At 41.8% G+C, this 18,041-nt stretch overlaps 1 protein-coding gene across 19 annotated transcripts in view; it reads left to right on the plus strand.

Moving 5' to 3' along the window:
* Positions 1–18,041, plus strand: part of Mark3 (microtubule affinity regulating kinase 3) — a 90,083-nt gene that overhangs the window by 2,702 nt on the left and 69,340 nt on the right. For 13 of the 19 annotated variants that reach the window (XM_039111723.2, XM_063261495.1, XM_063261496.1 and 10 more), the window contains 1 exon segment: positions 16,238–16,429. The exons of 3 other annotated variants lie outside the window; for them this stretch is intronic. In XM_039111723.2, the coding sequence (XP_038967651.1) occupies positions 16,238–16,429 (192 nt within the window). 19 annotated transcript variants of the gene reach the window in all.

Consider the following 18,041-nt stretch of genomic DNA (forward strand, 5'->3'; position numbering starts at 1 on the left):
GTCTCAATTTCCCATAGCCGAGGATACAGACACATCCACCAACCTTGGAATCCTGAAACTTTTCTTCTTTATGTTCTTTTGAAGAAACTTATCTTTGACATGATTGATCTTCATGTTCTTTGGCCACTCTAAAAAAATGAAGCAAGTAAATCGATTGATTGGCTCTGATCATTGATTTTTTTTTTTATTCAAAATCAAAACTTTAAGTAGAACCAGAACATGTGCTTTCTAAATTGAACTAAGAAACAAAAGGTTTATGATAATGAAAGACAGCATTTTAGTTTCCTTTCAACTTGTGTGATATCTATCATTCATCTGTCTGTCTGTCTGTCTATCTCTATCTATCTATCTATCTATCTATCTATCTATCTATCTTATCATGTCGCTGTGTAGCTCTGGCTATCCTGGAACATACTGGGTAGACCAGTGACCTGCCTGCCTCTGCCTCTGATGTGCTGAGGTTAAAGGCATGCTCCACCAGGCCTGGCTTTAATAGTATATTTCAATGGGGCCGGAGGACTCAAGGAGGAGTCTATTTTTAGTCAAGAATGCATGGTTTTAGGTGGTTATTTGTGATTATTTTAGACTGAAGTGGTTCATTCTTCACATGTCCTTTGTCAACTTGTTAAGTTGTTTTGTGATTTTCCTGTGTGCTAGAATTACTACCTTTGTTTTTAAAAACAATCTAAGGACTGGAGATGTGGTTCAGTGATAGATGATTGTCTTCTATATGTGATGTCCCAATTTAATCCCTAGCACCACTGAGTGACCAAGAAAAGCTTAGGATATGAAGGATGCCTTAATCTTAATGAATCTGAGGTTTCAATATTGCTAAAATCAAGAGCTTATGCCACTTCCAGCTGGTTGCACTAATTCACCTTGACATGTTCTGCAGTCCTTGCATATGTGTGGTATGGGAATGGCTGTGTCTCTGCTACAGTGTGGGGCCTGAGTCAGTGGCACACATGTTCACTTTAAGCATGGCCTGTCCTTACCTGCCATTACTGTGCAACTTAAGTTAGACTTTGCCAGTTGCATGAAAGTACAACATGAATGAGATATCTCTGCCTGGTGAGAAGTTCTTTTGTGAATCAAGGCTGTGGACATACAAATAAACACATTTTAAGTGGACAGTCTGATGAATTTGAATTTGCCAGATACACAGTCATGTGGTCACCACCACGGTCAAGCTAGAGAGCATTTCCATCCCCACAAAGGTCTTCTGTGGGCTCTCCTAGGCCTTTGGCAAGCAGTGGCTCATTTCTGTCTCTTTATCTTTACCTTTTTTTTTTGGAAGTGGAGCCGTAAAATATACAACTTTTTAAAAATTCAAGGCAGTCTTATGATGTAGCTGAGGTTGGCCTCAAACTCATCCTTCCCTCAGCCTCCTTACGACTGTGATTGCTGGTGTTGGGTGACCATGCAGCAGTGTCTGACTTCCTCCATGTAACAGAATGCTCTGCTTGCCTGTCTTTTCTTTTCTTTTTAAAAACAGGTTTGACTTAAATATCCCTGGCTGTACTTAATGCTTTTGTTGTGTTTTGAAGACAGGATTTCTCTGTGTACCCTGCTGTCCTGGAACTCATTCTGTAGACCAGGCTGGCCTGAAATTCAGAGATCTGCCTGCCTCTTCCTCCCAAGTGCTGAAATTAAAGGTGTTTGCCATTGGGCTGGAGAGATGGCTCAGTGGTTAAGAGCACTGACTACTCTTCCAGAGCTCCTGAGTTCAATTCCCAGCAACCACATGGTGGCTCCCAACATCTGTAATGGGATCTGATGCCCTCTACTGGTGTGTCTGAAGACACCGACAGTGTACTCATGTAAATAAAGTAAATAAATCTTAAAAAAAAAAAAAAAAAAAGAGGATGCTTGCCATTACTGTCCAGCCGATTTCAATTTATTTTATTTATTTAGGTTTTTTAGTTTTTGTTTTTTGAGACAGGGTTTCAGTGTGTAGCCCTGGCCACCCAGAAACTCACTCTGTAGACCAGGCTGGTCTCAATCTCAGAGATCTGCCTGCTTCTACCTCTCCACTGCTAGCATTAAAGGCACGCTTCACTGCTACCAGGTGCATAATACTTTTGAGATTGTGTTTTAAAGTGTATTAATAGTTCATTTCTTTTTATTGCTAATTAGTATCTCATCAGATGTATCATGAGTTTTAAAAAGTTCTTCCACCAGTTGGTGGTCCTTGGCTATTATAACTAGAGTAGATTTGCTTTGTGTGCATATGCTTGTGCAAGTGCATGTATGGGTGTGCATTGTGTGTGTGTGTGTTAAGACATTTATTCTATGTATTTTAAGTGATTACATTCACTTGTGTTATGAATGCTGCTCATTTAAACAAGTGTAATAAATTGGGCTGAGGCTGTGCCTTGGTAGAATGATCCTAGCCATTGTGTGTGTGTTAGGGTGGGCGGATAGGGAGTTGGGCTTCTTTTTGAGATGGGGTTTCATTATATAACTAGTTGGCCTGGAACTATGTGTGTAGACCAAGCTGGCTTCAACTCAGATCCTCTTGCCTTTGCCTCCCAAGTGTTGAGATTAAATTTGTGGACTACTACATCCTAGCTCTTAAGAAGCTCTGACTTTTATCTGTAATATAATTATAAATCAGGAAACAGAATTGGCAGCAATAATAGTTGTCTCCTCCTCATATACTCTTCTGTTCTCATTTGATTTTCATGTCACTACTCCTCTACGGATAGGAATATAAATGTTCATCGTAGCTCAGAAAAACCAGTTAAAACTCTGGGGCCAGAAGATGGTGAGTCCAGTGTGGGAACCCAGCCTGGGTATGGAAGACAGACCCCTTAATCATTTCGCCATCTCTCCAGCCCAAAAGCAGGAGGTTTTTTAAAAACAAAGTTTACTTTCATTGTATTTCTATAGTTGACTTGCAAAGGGATCCATTAGTAAATCCTGTTTGTAATTTGACAAGATCAGAAGTGCAATTTTCGCTTAAGTTTTAAAGCATTGACGGTTTGTGAGTCCGGATTACTTGCTAGAGGACTGGAAGCACAGGTTTGTTAATTAACAGCTCGGGATGTGTCCATCATGGACCTGCTGTTCTGTTTATTTCTCTGTGGTGACAGTTCTCAACCTGTGGGTCATGACTCCTTTGGAAACCAAAATTATTATGATTCATAACATCAGCAAAGTTACAGTTATGAAGTAGCAACAAAAATAATTTTATGGTTGGGGTTACCACAGCATGAGAAACTGTATTAAAGGGTCACAGTATCAGGAAGGCTGAGGACCACTGCTCCATGAGCTGGTCGGAATCTGTCACGTAGACCAGGCTGGCCTCTGCCTCCCAAAGGCTCAAGCTAAAGGTGTGGGCCACCACACCCCGCTGTATCAGGTGGTTTATAGAGTGGTCAGGATCGCTAACTTTCCTGAAATAAACTAGTGGAGGTATTGTCTGTTGACTGGGTAATCAGTGAATAAATTGAACAATTTGGATTGCTTACTGAGTATGAGGCTGTGCTACAGAGGGTGTTTTGTATGCTTGACAACCAGATTGTTCTTGTTCTTTGGGACTGCTTATGCAGCAGAAAAGCACTCAGGGCTTTGCGGAGCGAGTCTGTGCTGTCTAACCTGAGCAGATAGATACACCTAGAGGGTTGCTGTTGCTGAAGTGCTTACCTCCCTGTCTCACCTTAGAGCAAGCTGCATTCTAACACGTCCAAGACAGTGAGTCAGCACGCCCAGGGATCATCCCTGAGATGAGCTTGCTAACTATGCTACCTTTCCTTTTAGATTGGCCAGGTTTGCTAGATACAGTAGGGTTTTCCGATTCTCTAAGTTGTTTTTGAAACAGGGTCCACCATGTAGCCTTGGATCCTGGAACTGTCTACTTAAATCAGCTGACCTCAATGCTCTGAGTTTTCATTAAATAACTTTAAAAGAAGATGTGGCCTTGGAACATAGGAATAGTTACTACTTGTTCTTACTTCATTGTATTCAGGCAACAACACAAAGTAGTTTATGTAGTATCTCACTTAAATATGTGGCATGCCGGGCTGGAGAGATCTCCCTGGGTCAGAGCACTGCTGCTCTTCCAGGGAGCCAGGTTCAGTTCCCACTCTTACATGGTCTTTAAACCACCTGTAACTCCTGTTCCAGGGAATTCAATGGTGGATATGTGCTTCACACTCACATATACAGGCAAAACACCCATACACATAAAATAAAATATTTTAACTTTTAAAATACATGGTAAGAGCTGGGAACAATAGTATATGCCCCATTGACTGGGGAGGCTGAATTGTATGATGACCAGTTAGTTTGAGCTCAGCCTGGGCAACCTAGTGACAACTTACCTTAAAGTTAAAATTTTTTTAAAATGGCATTCATTTACTTTAGAATTTTTTTTTTGTATGTGCATAATCATAGATGTCAACTTTTACCTTCTACTGTGTGGGCCCTGGTGATTGTTGGCAGGTTGGCAGCAGGCAGCTTCTCTTTATAAGCTCCTTGTTTTATTACCCTTTGTATATGATTGTTTTGCCTGCCTGGATGACTGTACTACATGTGTCGGTCGTTGGACCCCGAGGAGCAGTTAGAGATTGTGTGTCGTCCTGGTGGTGCTGGGATTCAAGCCTGAGTACTCTGGAAGAGCGGCCAGTGCCTTTAAATCCGCAGTTCTTAGCCTGTGAGTCAAGACCCTTTGTCAGACCTCTGTCTTCAAAAATATTTACATTACAATTCATAACAGTGGCAAAATTACAGTATGAAGTAGCAGTGAATATAATGTTATGGCTGGGGGTCACCACAGCATAGGAACTGTATTACAGAGCCACAGCATTAGGAAGGTTGAGGACAACTGCCTTAGAGACATAAGCCCAGTTTGTATGAATTGGTTATACCTGTTATTTTATTTCAAAAGGGATTGTGTTGGTAAGCAAGCTGGAGGCTAAGCCCAGCACTTGAGAGGCAGAGGATCCAGGGTGGATGGAGTTGGGTGCTGTGGGGTCAGGGCCAACCTGGTTATATAAGAAGACCCTGTCTCTCTGTGCCTTTGATCTGTTGGTCGGTCGGTCGGTCGGTCGGTCGGTCTGTCTTTGTCTTTGTCTTTAAGAGCACTTGATGCTCTTCCAGAGGACCTGGGTTTCATTTCTAGAGTCCGCATGGTGGCTCACAGCCGTCTATAACTCTAGTTCTAGGGTATCTGATGCTCTTTTCTGACTTCCTCAGGCAACAGGCATACAAGTGCTATACATACATACATACATACATACATACATACATACATACAGGCAACACACTCATATATAAAATTAAATTTTTTAAAAGTTTCTAAATTTTATCATTCTAAAATAGAACCAAACTTTAGCCCTAGAGTTTGTCTAGCCTAGAGTTTGTAAAAGCCAGGGAGTGCAGATCCTCCTGATACCACATCTATTTTGAAATTTCAAATTAAATTTGGATGGAGAAGAATAAATCTACCTGGAATGCTTTCATGTACATTTGACAGAAGTTAAACCACACACTTGAAGGAGATGGCTGGATGGATAAAGGCACTTGCTGCTCTTGTAGGATTTGGATTTAGTTCCCAGCACCTACATAATGGCTCATAGCTGTAACTCCAACTGGGGGATCTGAATCGCTCTTCTGGCCTCCAAGGGCACCACCACACACACACATAAAGTGCACAGATATACATGCAGGCAGAACATCCATACGTGTAAAATAAATATTTTTTTTAAAAAGAATACACTAGAAGCACACGAGGGGCTGTTTGTCCAGCATTTATGAACAACCTAGGCTACATAGTTTGAGGCTAGCCTGGGCTTCATGGTGAGACATTCTGTCCTGTCTGTGTGTGTTCTCTTTTCTTAGAGTTGATATGCAGACAAAAATGTGCTTATATCTGTTCTGCTGACCCATATGTGCTCTCCTTAGGAGTAGAGAGAACAGACTTTGCTTAGGAGGGCTTTTCCTGGTGAAAAAGGAAAGATGGTTTTTTGTTTTTTTTGTTTTTTTTTTTGTTTTGTTTTTTAAGTGTGATGGTTTGATCATTGAATGTTACCCACGGGCCTATTTTAAAACCGTTTTCAATTGTGGAAGTATTAGAAAGTCCTAATATCATCGGGGGCATTCCTTTTCCTGTATCTCTTCCTTGTGAGGTGAACAGTTTTACCCTGCCAGCTATATCATGGCCTTCTGGAATAGCCATACCGGTGAGCTAAATAACCCTTTTCTCTTGAGTTATCTCAGGTGTTTTATTTTAGTAACAGAAGCTGACTAAGTAAGGGTCCATCTATTTCGTCTAGGAGTCTTTCATTTTAGAGACAGGGTTTTTCTGTGTAGCTCTGGTTGTCCTGGTACTAGTTTTGTAGACTACTAGGCTAGTCTCAAACTCAAGAAATTGGCCTACTTCTGTCTCTTAAGTATTAAAGGCACGCACCGCCACACCTAGACAACTTAGGATTCTTTTCTGTTTGTTTGTTTGTTTGTTTGTTTGTTTGTTTTGGACACTTGGCTGTCCTGGTGTTTCCTTTGCAGACCGACCAGTCTGGCCTTGAACTCATAGTGATAGAGATAGCTCCCCTCCCCCTCCAAGTGCTGTGATTAAAAGCATGTTCAGAGAGAGCCTCCAACCTAGGAACCTACCCTCTATAATCACTTAAAACTACTCAACTGTGGTTAATCTTATGGCTCAAATCAGGAGGTGTTTTGCCTGTATTTCTTGTTAATAGTTTGGTAGTTGCTTCTAGATGGAGCCTTAATACTATGGGTTTATCTTAAAATTTTTATGAAAATTTGTATTTGTAGCATTTAATACTAAATCTGTGTAACTTAGCCCAAAGATTTTGATCCCAGGATTCTGTATAAACCATTTTATATGCAATCAGTACTTTATGACTGTACTATCAAAAGGCGTACATTCTAGAATGAGAATCCTGTAAAGGAGCAGACCTAGAACCATTCCTCATTTTGCCTTCTGCTGTAAGACATAACCAGAAGAGTCATTTAAACTGGGCAAGCGCCCTTTGTTTGTTGTGGGAGGCCTTTGAGTCTGTTTGGTGTTCTTTTCACATTTTGTCCCTAACACTTCCTTTCCTTTATCCAGCCCTTACCTATCCTAGGCCTGCTGCTGTGTTAGTCTAACTTTACTGGGAGAGTAGATTTAGGAGTTTATTTTTCTCTTAAATCATCAGAAGAAAGAAGATATTCAATGATAAAGTATCTTTTACACACTATGGTAATGTATTCTAGTTTCTTTCCCCTTCTTATTAGTTTGGCTTTCTTAACACAGGTTTTCTTTGTGTAGCCCTTACTGTCCTGTGACTTACTCTGTAGACCAGACTGGCCTCAATGTCATAGAGGTCTGACTGCCTCTGCCCCTGAATGCTGGGATCAAAGGCATGTGCCACACTACTCCTAGCTTGTAGTCATATTTTAAAGGCATTTATAGGGATGGTTTTTTGGACTTATAATCTTCCTTATATTTTATTGTGTGACCTTGGGTAAATAAACTTTGTCTGACTTTGGGTAAATTACTTCTTATGCCTGTCACCTCATCTATAAAGCTGAATTGGTAGTAATGGACATAACTATCCTCCTACTATGATCTGTTCTCCTCTGTTTGTTTGTGTGTGTATATAACCTGTCTCCTGCTCCCTATACTGGTAGTCCCAGGCAATTCCGGGCTAATTTTGGGACACTCCAGGGACACTCCAAGGACACTCCAGCACTGTAGCTAGTCTGTCTAGAATACTAGTGGTTCTCACCTTTTTTTTTTTTGGTTCTTTTTTTTTTTTTCGGAGCTGGGGACCGAACCCAGGGCCTTGCGCTTCCTAGGCAAGCGCTCTACCACTGAGCTAAATCCCCAACCCCGGTTCTCACCTTTCTTAATGCAGTTTAATTTAACTGTATTAACCCTAACCATAAAATTATTTTCAGTGCTACTGCTACTTCATAACTAATTTTGTTACTGTTATGAATTGTGATATAAATATTTGTTTTCAGATGGTCTTAGGCGACCCCTTTGAAGGGGTTGAGGCCCAAAGGTTGAGAACTGCTGCTGTACAGTAATGCTGATACTTTTAATCTTGGTCAGAGGTCTACTGTATTCATTATGCTTCCTCAGTCCCTGTGTTATACTAAAACTCCTTGACTGCAGGATTGCTTTGCTTACTAATACTATTCTAAATATGTAGGAAGAAATCATTTACCTATTATGGATGGCCAATAAACGAATATTTGTTGAATTACTGAGCTATAATAAGATGAATAAATAGGCTAAGTCTGACAGGATACGTAAGTCAGTCCGTAAGTCAGTCGTCACTGATGGTTTAGGGCCACCCCACCTCTGCCACTGTACCTTCCGGATTCCACTCCAGTGAGATCACCTGAGTGTGGTGCTGGTGATTAACCCCTCGCCTAAACATGGAAGGCAAGTTTTCTACTATCGGGCCAGACCCCCACATTTCCTTCAGAGAGATTTCTTTTGTGTTTGTTTCTGTTTTAGTTGTTTTGTTTGTTTGTTTGTTTTTCTCTTTTTCGTTACTTTTTTCTTCTTTTAAAACAGGGTCTTACTGCATGGCTCTGGCTTTCTTGGAATGCACTTCATAGACCAGGCTGGCTTCAAACTCACAGAGATCCACCTGTTTCTGTCTCTTAAATGCTAAGATCAAAGATGTGCACCACTACTCTCAGACTGATTTCTTTTGGGGTAGGATGGGGTCTGGGTGATGGTGGTTTTTTTTTTTTTTTTTTTTTGGTTCTTTTTTTTTGGAGCTGGGGACCGAACCCAGGGCCTTGCGCTTCCTAGGTAAGCGCTCTACCACTGAGCTAAATCCCCAGCCCCAGTGATGGTGGTTTTGAGACAGGGTTACTCTGTGTAGTCCTGGCTGCCCTGGAACTCACTCTGTAGACCCGACTGGCCTCAAACTCAGATCCTGCCTCCGAGTACTGGGAGTAAAGATGTGTGCCAGCACTGCCAGGCCAGACTGATTCCTTAAAGCGGGGCGTGATGGAGAGAATACTATGGACATCTGAGGAAGGAAGGGCTAAAGGGGAGCCTCAGGGCAGCAAAACTGATGTGAGAGGCTTAAGCAGGTCCTCAATCTATATAATCCTTACTTACAAAAAAAACATCCTCATTGTTGTGATGGAAGAAAAGTGCCTATGAAGTGCTTTCCAGTCACTGCAGACGGTAGGGCTGCTTTAACTGCTATCCCACCTGAAGATGACTCTGTTTTTCTGGATAAAGTATTTCAGTGCAAAAGATGTGTCATTCAGAATCATTGATTTTGTTATTGTCACCATTATTTCTTACTAATTTATTGACTTCATTTCGTCATGATGAGAATTGAGCCCAGGGCCTTACACGTGCTAGGCAGTCAAACTTTCTCTTTGGTGTATCTAACTGTTCAACTCTATAAACAATATCCAGCCAGACAAGTCAGCTTGGCCATTCATGTATTTAGCAGTTGGATGCTGGCTGTATGCGAAGTTCTATGTCTTGATAACATAGACTCTTGAGATGACCCTGCTTTTTTTTTTGGAGCTCATCAAGTAGAGTTCACAGGTGAAGCCTTGGGGAGAGAAGTGCAAGTGTGGCAGAAAGGACAGCCTAGTGAAAAGAATAAGAGGAGGTATTGCTATTGCCAGGTGCAGTGGTGCCTCTAGTTCCCAGCACTGGGGAGGCAGGGGCAGATGGGTGTCTCAGACTAGCCAAGGTTTTATAGTGGATAGCAACCCTATCTCAAAAAACCTGGGTGGTGGGTTTGGGGATTTAGCTCAGTGGTAGAGCGCTTGCCTAGCAAGCGCAAGGCCCTGGGTTCGGTCCCCAGCTCTGAAAAAAAGAAAAAAAAAAAAAAAAACCTGGGTGGGGGAAGTAAAAACTGCTATCAGTTGTAAAGTGTTGGGGAGCTAGAACTGTTTTTCAGTATTAGTGGTACATGAAACGACTCGTGCAAATTAAAGGAGCCAGAGCCTTGCTCTCTGGCTTTGGTGTGTGAGGAGCTGACTTGGTTGTTACCAGAATGAGAACAATATGGTAGAAATGGGGTAGTGATGAGTTTGAGAGACTGAAGATGAAGCCCAGATTGACTTAAAAGTGAGGGGAGATGGAGAGGAAGGAGCAGTGGATGATTCATAAATTTCTCTGTACAAGATGGGGACTGGAGAGATGGCTCAATGGTTAAGAGCACTGAATGCTCTTCCAGAGGTCCTGAGTTCAAATCCCAGCAACCACATGGTGGCTCACAACCATTTGTAGTGAGATCTGATGCCCTCTTCTGGTGTGTCTGAAGACAGCGACAGCTACTTATATATAAAATAAATAAATCTTTTTAAAAAATGATAGAAATGATGTTTTACAGCTAAAAAAAAAAAACTAGGATCGGGGTTTTAGGGCATTTCATTTCCCTACAGCAGATCATTTTAACCTTGGAATGATTGATATTTTGACGTTCTTTGTTGTTGTTAGTGTTTGTTGGCTTTTGTCTAGTTCGTTTTGTTTTTGCTTGTGACTCATTCTGGCACCCACGCTGGCCTCTTCCCTACCTGACCTCTCCAGTGCTAGGATTACAGATGTGCTGCTATACCAAGCTTTGGCCTGCAGTTCTGTGTTTGTTAAATATTTTTGTTATACTTACTTCTTAGGTAGCTTGTTGCATGTGCTGTGGTGTCTAAGTGGAGGTCAGACTACAACCTGCTGAAGTTCCTTCTTTCTCTCCTTTGACCATTCAGTCCTGGGGACCCATCTCAGGTTTGTCAGGCTTGCCAGCAAACACCTTGACTGGCCGAGCCATCTGGCCCAGTCCTATGTGTTGTAGGAACAGCCTGTTATCCTGGAACAGCATCTCCTCAATTTAAACTAAAAATGTTTCCATCATTGCCAAATGTTCCCTGTAGAAGTAGAATTCCCTTCCCCTTAGTTGAGTTTCAGTGCTTTTCTAGTTCCCTTTATTGAAAGCCATTTGCCTAAAAGGTTTATACAAAGCCAATTTAAATATAACTGACTTTCCAAGAACTAATTATTTGCTAAGTTTATAAGTTGGTCTTGAATGGGACTAAAAAATTTCTCAAGCTGGGCAGTGGTGGTCCAGGCCTTTCATCCTAAGCACTCAGAAGGCAGAGGCAGGAGGATCTGAGTTCCAGGTTACACTGGTCCACAGAGCTAGTCCAGGATACCCAGAACCCTAGATATCCTGGAACAAAGAGACCCTATCTGGGAAAACAAAAACAACCAACCAACCACAACTTCTCTCAGGATTTATGCTTGTCTAGTTGCATCTATCCATCCTTCTCTCTATTTTTGAGACAGGCTTACTATATAGCTCTGGAGCTTCCTTGTAATCCAGGCTGGCTTCAAATTCACAGAGATCTGTATGCTTCTGCCTCTGAGTGCTGGGATTAAAGGCTGTGCCACCATGTCTACCTATGTGCAGTTGATTTTTTTTTTTCCTAGAAGGAATGCTAAACACTTTGAAAGGGTTGTAAGAAAACTAAGGGGATCCTGATTGACATCTCTTCTCTTAGCATCTTTTGGTCCTGCCTGAGCACCCCCCTAACTTCCCACACTCTTTCCTCTTTACCCTCCCGACAAACCCTTTTTAAATGTTGTGATAGAATTCAGGGCCTTGTACACGCTAGGCAAGCACTCTACCTTTGAGCTGCATTCCCGGCCCTTTCTCTTTCTTTCTTTCTTTTTTTTTTTTTTTTATTTGTTTTGTTTATATGAGTATACTGTAGCTGTTTTCAGACACACCTGAAGAGGGCATCGGATTCTATTACAGATAGTTGTGAGCCACCATGTGGTTGCTGGGATTTGAACTCAGGACCTCTGGAAGAGCAGTCAGTGCTCTTAACCGCTGAGCCATCTCTCCAGCCCGGCCCTTTCTCTTTCATTCTGACTTTACCGTCTTTTAGTTGATAAGAATGTAATTTAAAATGTAATTATTATTATTTTTTCTACAAAGTTGTATTTATGGTTAGTACTTATAATAAATTCAATATATTATTATCTCTTCTGGACATGGATATTTTCCTAATTAGTCAGGTTTGTTGTTTTTTTATGACAAGGTTTCCTATGTACAGTCTGACTTACAACCTAAGATGTAGACCAGGTTGACCTTGATTTGTGTCAGCCCTCTTTCTAGTTCTGGGACCATGCCTAGCTTAGATCTTTTTAAATTAAACTGTTTAAAAATGCTTTGTTTTAGGAAGCTTTTGTGCTGGGTATGATGATGCATCAGTAATTCTAACAGTGAGGCAGCTGACGTAGGAGGATTATTAATGGAGAGCAGTGGAGGCCATGTAGTGAAAGCTGCCGCAAGATGGATAGAGATACAAATATAGTTTGGTTTAGGAGAGACAGACAGGCTAGCATGATCAGGAGGTTGTGGCAACCCAAAAGCTACTATTTATTCTTTGAATTGTTTGTTTTGATAATGAACAGCCTAGAGAGATCAGTGACAGAACACCTGGTGATTGTGACTGCAAGGACAAAAGGGAAAGGACACAAAAGTCCAAACAAACAGACCAGCAGGAAACTCTGAATAATTACATGCACTGCTACTGGTATTTGATCACTATTACCAATTTCCAAAACTATATTTGTATGTGTGTGTATGGAGGGGGGCACACATGTACCACATTACATATGTGGTATGTGTGGGAGTTTGTAGAAGTCAGAGGTTAGTTAAAGTTCCTTGGGTCTACTCAGATGCTGTCCAGGTGCCTTTTGTTTTTGTTTTAATGTTTTTTTTTTTTTTTTTCCTGGTTCTTTTTTTCGGAGCTGGGGATCGAACCCAGGGCCTTGCGCTTCCTAGGCAAGCGCTCTACCACTGAGCTAAATCCCCAACCCCTGTTTTAATGTTTTTAACCTTTCTATATGCAGGACTAGGTGTGGCATAGCAACTGTGGTTAGAGGATAATTTGTGGGGGACTAGTTCACTCCGTCTACCTTCCCAGGCCTGGGATTAAACTCAGGCCTGGCAGTGGCAGCACCTTCACCCACTGACCCTCTCTCTCACCAGTCAGCCCTTACTTTATGAGGCCCAAAAATCCTTGTATTTCCACCCCTCAGCATTGGGCTTATAATGTGAACCATGTGCTTGAATGTTTTATTATATTAGATTCTTTTTGGGATTTTATTTTTGTTTTGTTTTCAAGACAGGGTTTTCTCTGTGCAACCCTGGCTATCCTGGAATTCGTCCTGTAGACCAGGTGTCCTCGAACTCAGAGATCTGTCTGCCTCTGTCTCCTGAGTGCTGGGACTTAACACGGGTGCCACCACTGCCTGACTTGGAAATACATTAGATTGAATTAGGAAAAAACAAAACAACAACAACAAAATCCCTACCTGATGAGCATCCTTAATGCTAAGTCTAAAATTCTCTGGTATCTGAAACCTTTTGAATACATAATTTTGGATTAAAGATGCATAAATTAGATTCTCTCTATTTCTTAAATGATTCTGGGACTGGATATTCAAAAGCTAAGAGCACCCATGTTTGGTTCCCGTCACTGACATGGTGGTTCACAACCATTCGTAACTCAACTTACAGGCGGATCCTTACAAAGGGAAGGGATACCCTCTTCCGACCTCCATGGGCATGAGGCACACATATGCTGTACATACATGTGGAGAAAACATAGAAAATAACTAAGTCCAAAAAGAATTAAAATGAAAGGAAACACAAGATGATGATTCTTGTATGTGGTGTTGCATGCCTGTATTCCCAACACTAAAGAGTTTGAGAGAAAGATCTGGGAATTGTGGCCAACCTGCGTACTAACGCAGCACAGAGGTAGGGATAAATGAAACGGGGAGGGAGATGAGATTAGATTCTGAAGTTTTCCATTAACTGTACTATTTGCTAGAATAGCTGCTGGGAGATGCAGGAGGAGCAGGAATTCAGTCATTCTTCATTACATAGAAGTTTGAAGCCAGCTTACTACCTGAGAAGGGAAGAAACAAGGCTATTTAATGCTCTGCAGAGAGAACAGTGGGCAGCATGGTAGTAATGGGATTATCAGCCAGGTATGGGCTAAGATTCTGTGATTCTTATCACATCAAGGAAGGTCCGTTCTTTTGTTTTTGAGATAGGATGGGTTGTCCTGGAATTGTGTAGATCAGAGGGCCTGGAACGCACAGAGATCTGCCTGCATCTGCCTCCCAGTGCTGGCATTGACATCATGTATTACACGAAGGCTATTCTAATCCTAGCTTGCTAATAGTTTTCCTTTCAAGTCATAAACTGGTCGGTTTTATGGAGTACTTTTCTGTAGTGGAGGAAATAATGTTGTAACCACCCCACCCCAGACAGGGTTTCTCTGTGTAGCCCTGACTCTCCTAGAGCTCACTCTGTAGACCATATTGGCCTTGAACTCCGAGATCCACCAGCCTCTGCCTCCCAAGTGTCCAGATTAAAGTTTGTTGTGTGCTACCATGCCAGGCTCTGTAGATGTTTTTAAAAGTAAAATTTGACTTTGTGTCTCTAAAGTGCAAAAATTGGAAGAATAGCCACTTACTGTCACAATTTGGCTTTGTGGGTTATTTTTAACATTTGGGAAATGTTTCCTATGAGTTAAGGATATGGCTTATTTAGACAAGATCTATGATGTGTGTGTTGTGTTATAAGGAAGAGACTAGAGGGTCTGATGCCCTCATCTTGCCTCAAGACCTCCTTGGACCTTCTCAGGCACTGCATGTATGTGATACACAAACATACATTCAGGCAAAATAATCATAAACATAAATATTGTAAAAGAATTTGTAGCTTGTAAGCCTGTTGGCTTATTTGGGAAATATTGAAGTAGGACTCTGAACTTCAGGTTGGGACCATATTTTTTAGTTAAAGTAAAGCTTTTTTTTTTTTTCCGGAGCTGGGGACCGAACCCAGGGCCTTGCGCTCGCTAGGCAAGCGCTCTACCGCTGAGCTAAATCCCCAACCCCTAAAGTAAAGCTTTAAAACACACACACACACTCTCTCTCTCTCTCTCTCTCTCTCTCTCTCTCTCTCACACACACACACACACACACACAAACACACACACACACACAAACACATACTTCTAAAGAAAGTAACTTACAACATTTAGCTCTTTTAACTGTTTTAGATTTCTTTATATGCTTCAAAGTTTTGCCTGCATGCATGTTTGTATACCATGTGTGATTAATGTCTGGAGAGGCCAGAAGAGTGTATCAGATCCCCTGGAACTGGAGTTAGAGATGGTTTTGAGCCAGTATGTGAGTGTTGTCCTCTGCAGGAAGGCGGTAACCATTGAGATACTTCTCCAGCCCTACACATAGCTCTTCCAACAACAACAACAACCAAAAATACCAAACTAAACAAACAAAAGAAAACCCAACAACAACAAAAGCCCTAAAATGAAGCTGATTTTTTTTTCTTTTTTTCGGAGCTGAGGACCAAACCCAGGGCCTTGTGCTTGCTAGGCAAGTGCTCTACTGCTGAGCTAAATCCCCAACCCCATGAAGCTGATTTTTAAAGTGAAAGAAAATGGATTGACTGTAACAAGGAATGGATTTCTCACTAATTGACTATTAGCCCCATTGTCATCGTTGAATGGTGACATTAACATTTCCTTCCTTCATAGGCTGTGTGAGCATTAGACATACAGATGCAGAGAATGAAGTTCTGTTTTACGTGGTAGTCTAGTCACCTATTCTGACAGTGGGTTTACATTGTAGAAATTCTTGAAAATGTCTACTACTCTTAACCTACCAAACTTTATTTATAGCTTAAACTGGCCTATTTTAACTTAAATTAGCCTACAGTTTTACAAAAATCACCTAAAACAAGCACAGTTCATAAGAAAGTGTTGTGTATCTTGGGTAATTTAATGAATACCTGTATCTCCCCCTCCCCCCATACAAAGGGCGACTTCACCGTGTGCTGTAGTCTTGAATGTCATGACCTATTGGTGTTTCCAAACTGTTATACTGGGTACCAGTGGCTCAGGAAAAAGTTGCAATGCAAAATTTGAAGTACAGTTTTTCTAATAAATGTACTCTGGTAAATCGGAAAAATTATAAATTGGAATTGTCTCAGCTCTCAGAACACGGGATTGAACTATATAGCACTTGATAGGTTTCTTGTAACAGTCTCTTGATTTCCTCTTAAATTTATATCATGTCCTTTAGGATTCAATGAAAGCCTTAATGTTTTGTTTCTAACCACTAGATACTCCTAAAACTTGGCAGTACTGCATGTCCTCTCATTTCCTTGTTTTTGTGTACATTACGTTTCAGCACATTTCACATGGAGATGGGAGGCAAGAAGTCACCTCCCGCACCGGGCGCTCTGGAGCTCGGTGTAGAAACTCAATAGCTTCCTGTGCAGATGAACAGCCTCATATTGGAAACTACAGACTATTGAAAACAATCGGCAAGGGGAACTTTGCAAAAGTGAAATTGGCGAGACACATCCTCACAGGCAGAGAGGTAAATGCTTGTGCTTGCTTTTGTTGTGGTATTTGTTCTGCTAACCTTTTAAGGACCAGGATACATTATTAACAACTGGGGAGCTCATTCTGCTTTTCTTTTGCTGTAAATACACTAAGTGAATGATCTAACTTGAAAAATTAGTAGTGCTGTGCCTTTTTTCAGTGGAAAAAAAATCGATAAAATTGTCTTGAACTGCATGTACGCACTTCTGTATGTATATAAGCCCATAAGCTCATGTTACTTGCAGATCAATGGTCATCTGTATTTGCAGATTGATCCCACGAGTTTCCTTCCTTTTCTGAGGATTTCTGGCAGCCCATGTTTTCCAGGTTGTGCCAGAAGGCACATGCTTTCCCAGCTTTGTGATCATGGTTGTTTCCTTTCTTGCATTCCTTATCAGCGTTCATATGATGAAACCACAGAATTAACTTCCTTTTTGCGTCTTCTTGTGCGGTACAGAGCCTCTTTTCTGCTTTGACAGAGTTCTTGTATCTAGGTCTTGATACCTATTGTCTGCATGAAGTACTCTATCCTTCATTGTGGGATTACTTCTGAGAAGGAATTGGCACAGCCCTTTCCTCAAGCACCCCATCTCTCCCTTATCAGAGGGTGTATCTATACTGGTTGGTTTGTCTTTCCCTCTGATACTCTGATGGTAAATGCTATATGTAAGGAAGTGGTTGGTACTTGTTATATGCATAATAAATACAGGTCAGAGGACTGACTATAATTGTGTGATTGAAAGATGCTTTTTAAAAAGATGTTCTGGTTGTGTGTGGTGGTGCACACCCAACGTTGGTCCTGACACTTGGAAGGCAGAGGCAATAGGATCTCTTGAGTTCAAGGCTAACCTGGTGTACAAGTTCCAGGACAGCCAGGGCTACATACAGAAACCCTTTCTCAAAAACAAAAAAAAAAAAACAACAAATTAGTAAACCTTCTAACTACAACCGGTTCAGGAATTCAGTGGCTGTCTGTACCTCTTAGAGGCAGTTACTCACTTGACCGATAACATTTAAATGCAGCCAGATGGCAAACAGAACAGAGCCCATGAGTGTTTGCATTCACACAGAGAGTGATCAGGACACTGGTCAGGGCACATGGCATACTTCTAGCACCCACTGCGGAGAGAGTAGAGACGGAGAAGCCGGTGACAAGAGCCACTTCTTTTCTCCTTTTCTTTGGCGCTGGCTGGCTTGGAACTTGTTCTGTACACAGGCTGGCCTCAGCTCACAGACATCTACCCACCTCTGCCTCCCAAGTGCTGAGGTCAAAGCTGTGCACCACCATGCCCAGCATGAGCCCTGTGGTTTGACAGACCTCTGCCATGTGCCCTTTAGCTCTTCTAGATTTTGTTTTTGCTGGAACTTGAAAAAGGTTGGGATGCCCTGTTTACCCTAACTAGAATCTCTCCCTCTCCCCTCCCCTTCCCCTCCCCCTCTCCTCCCCCTCCCCTCTCCCTCCCTCCCCCTCTCCCCCGCTCCTCCTCTTCCCCTTTTTCCTTCTCCCCCATTTCCCTCCCCCTCCCCCTGTCCCACTCCCTCTTCTCTTCTCTTCTCTTCTCTTCTCTTCTCTTCTCTTCTCTTCTCTTCTCTTCTCTTCTCTTCTC

This window comes from Rattus norvegicus, chromosome 6 (genome assembly GCF_036323735.1).
Source record: "Rattus norvegicus strain BN/NHsdMcwi chromosome 6, GRCr8, whole genome shotgun sequence".
In the NCBI taxonomy this organism is placed as follows: domain Eukaryota; kingdom Metazoa; phylum Chordata; class Mammalia; order Rodentia; family Muridae; genus Rattus; species Rattus norvegicus.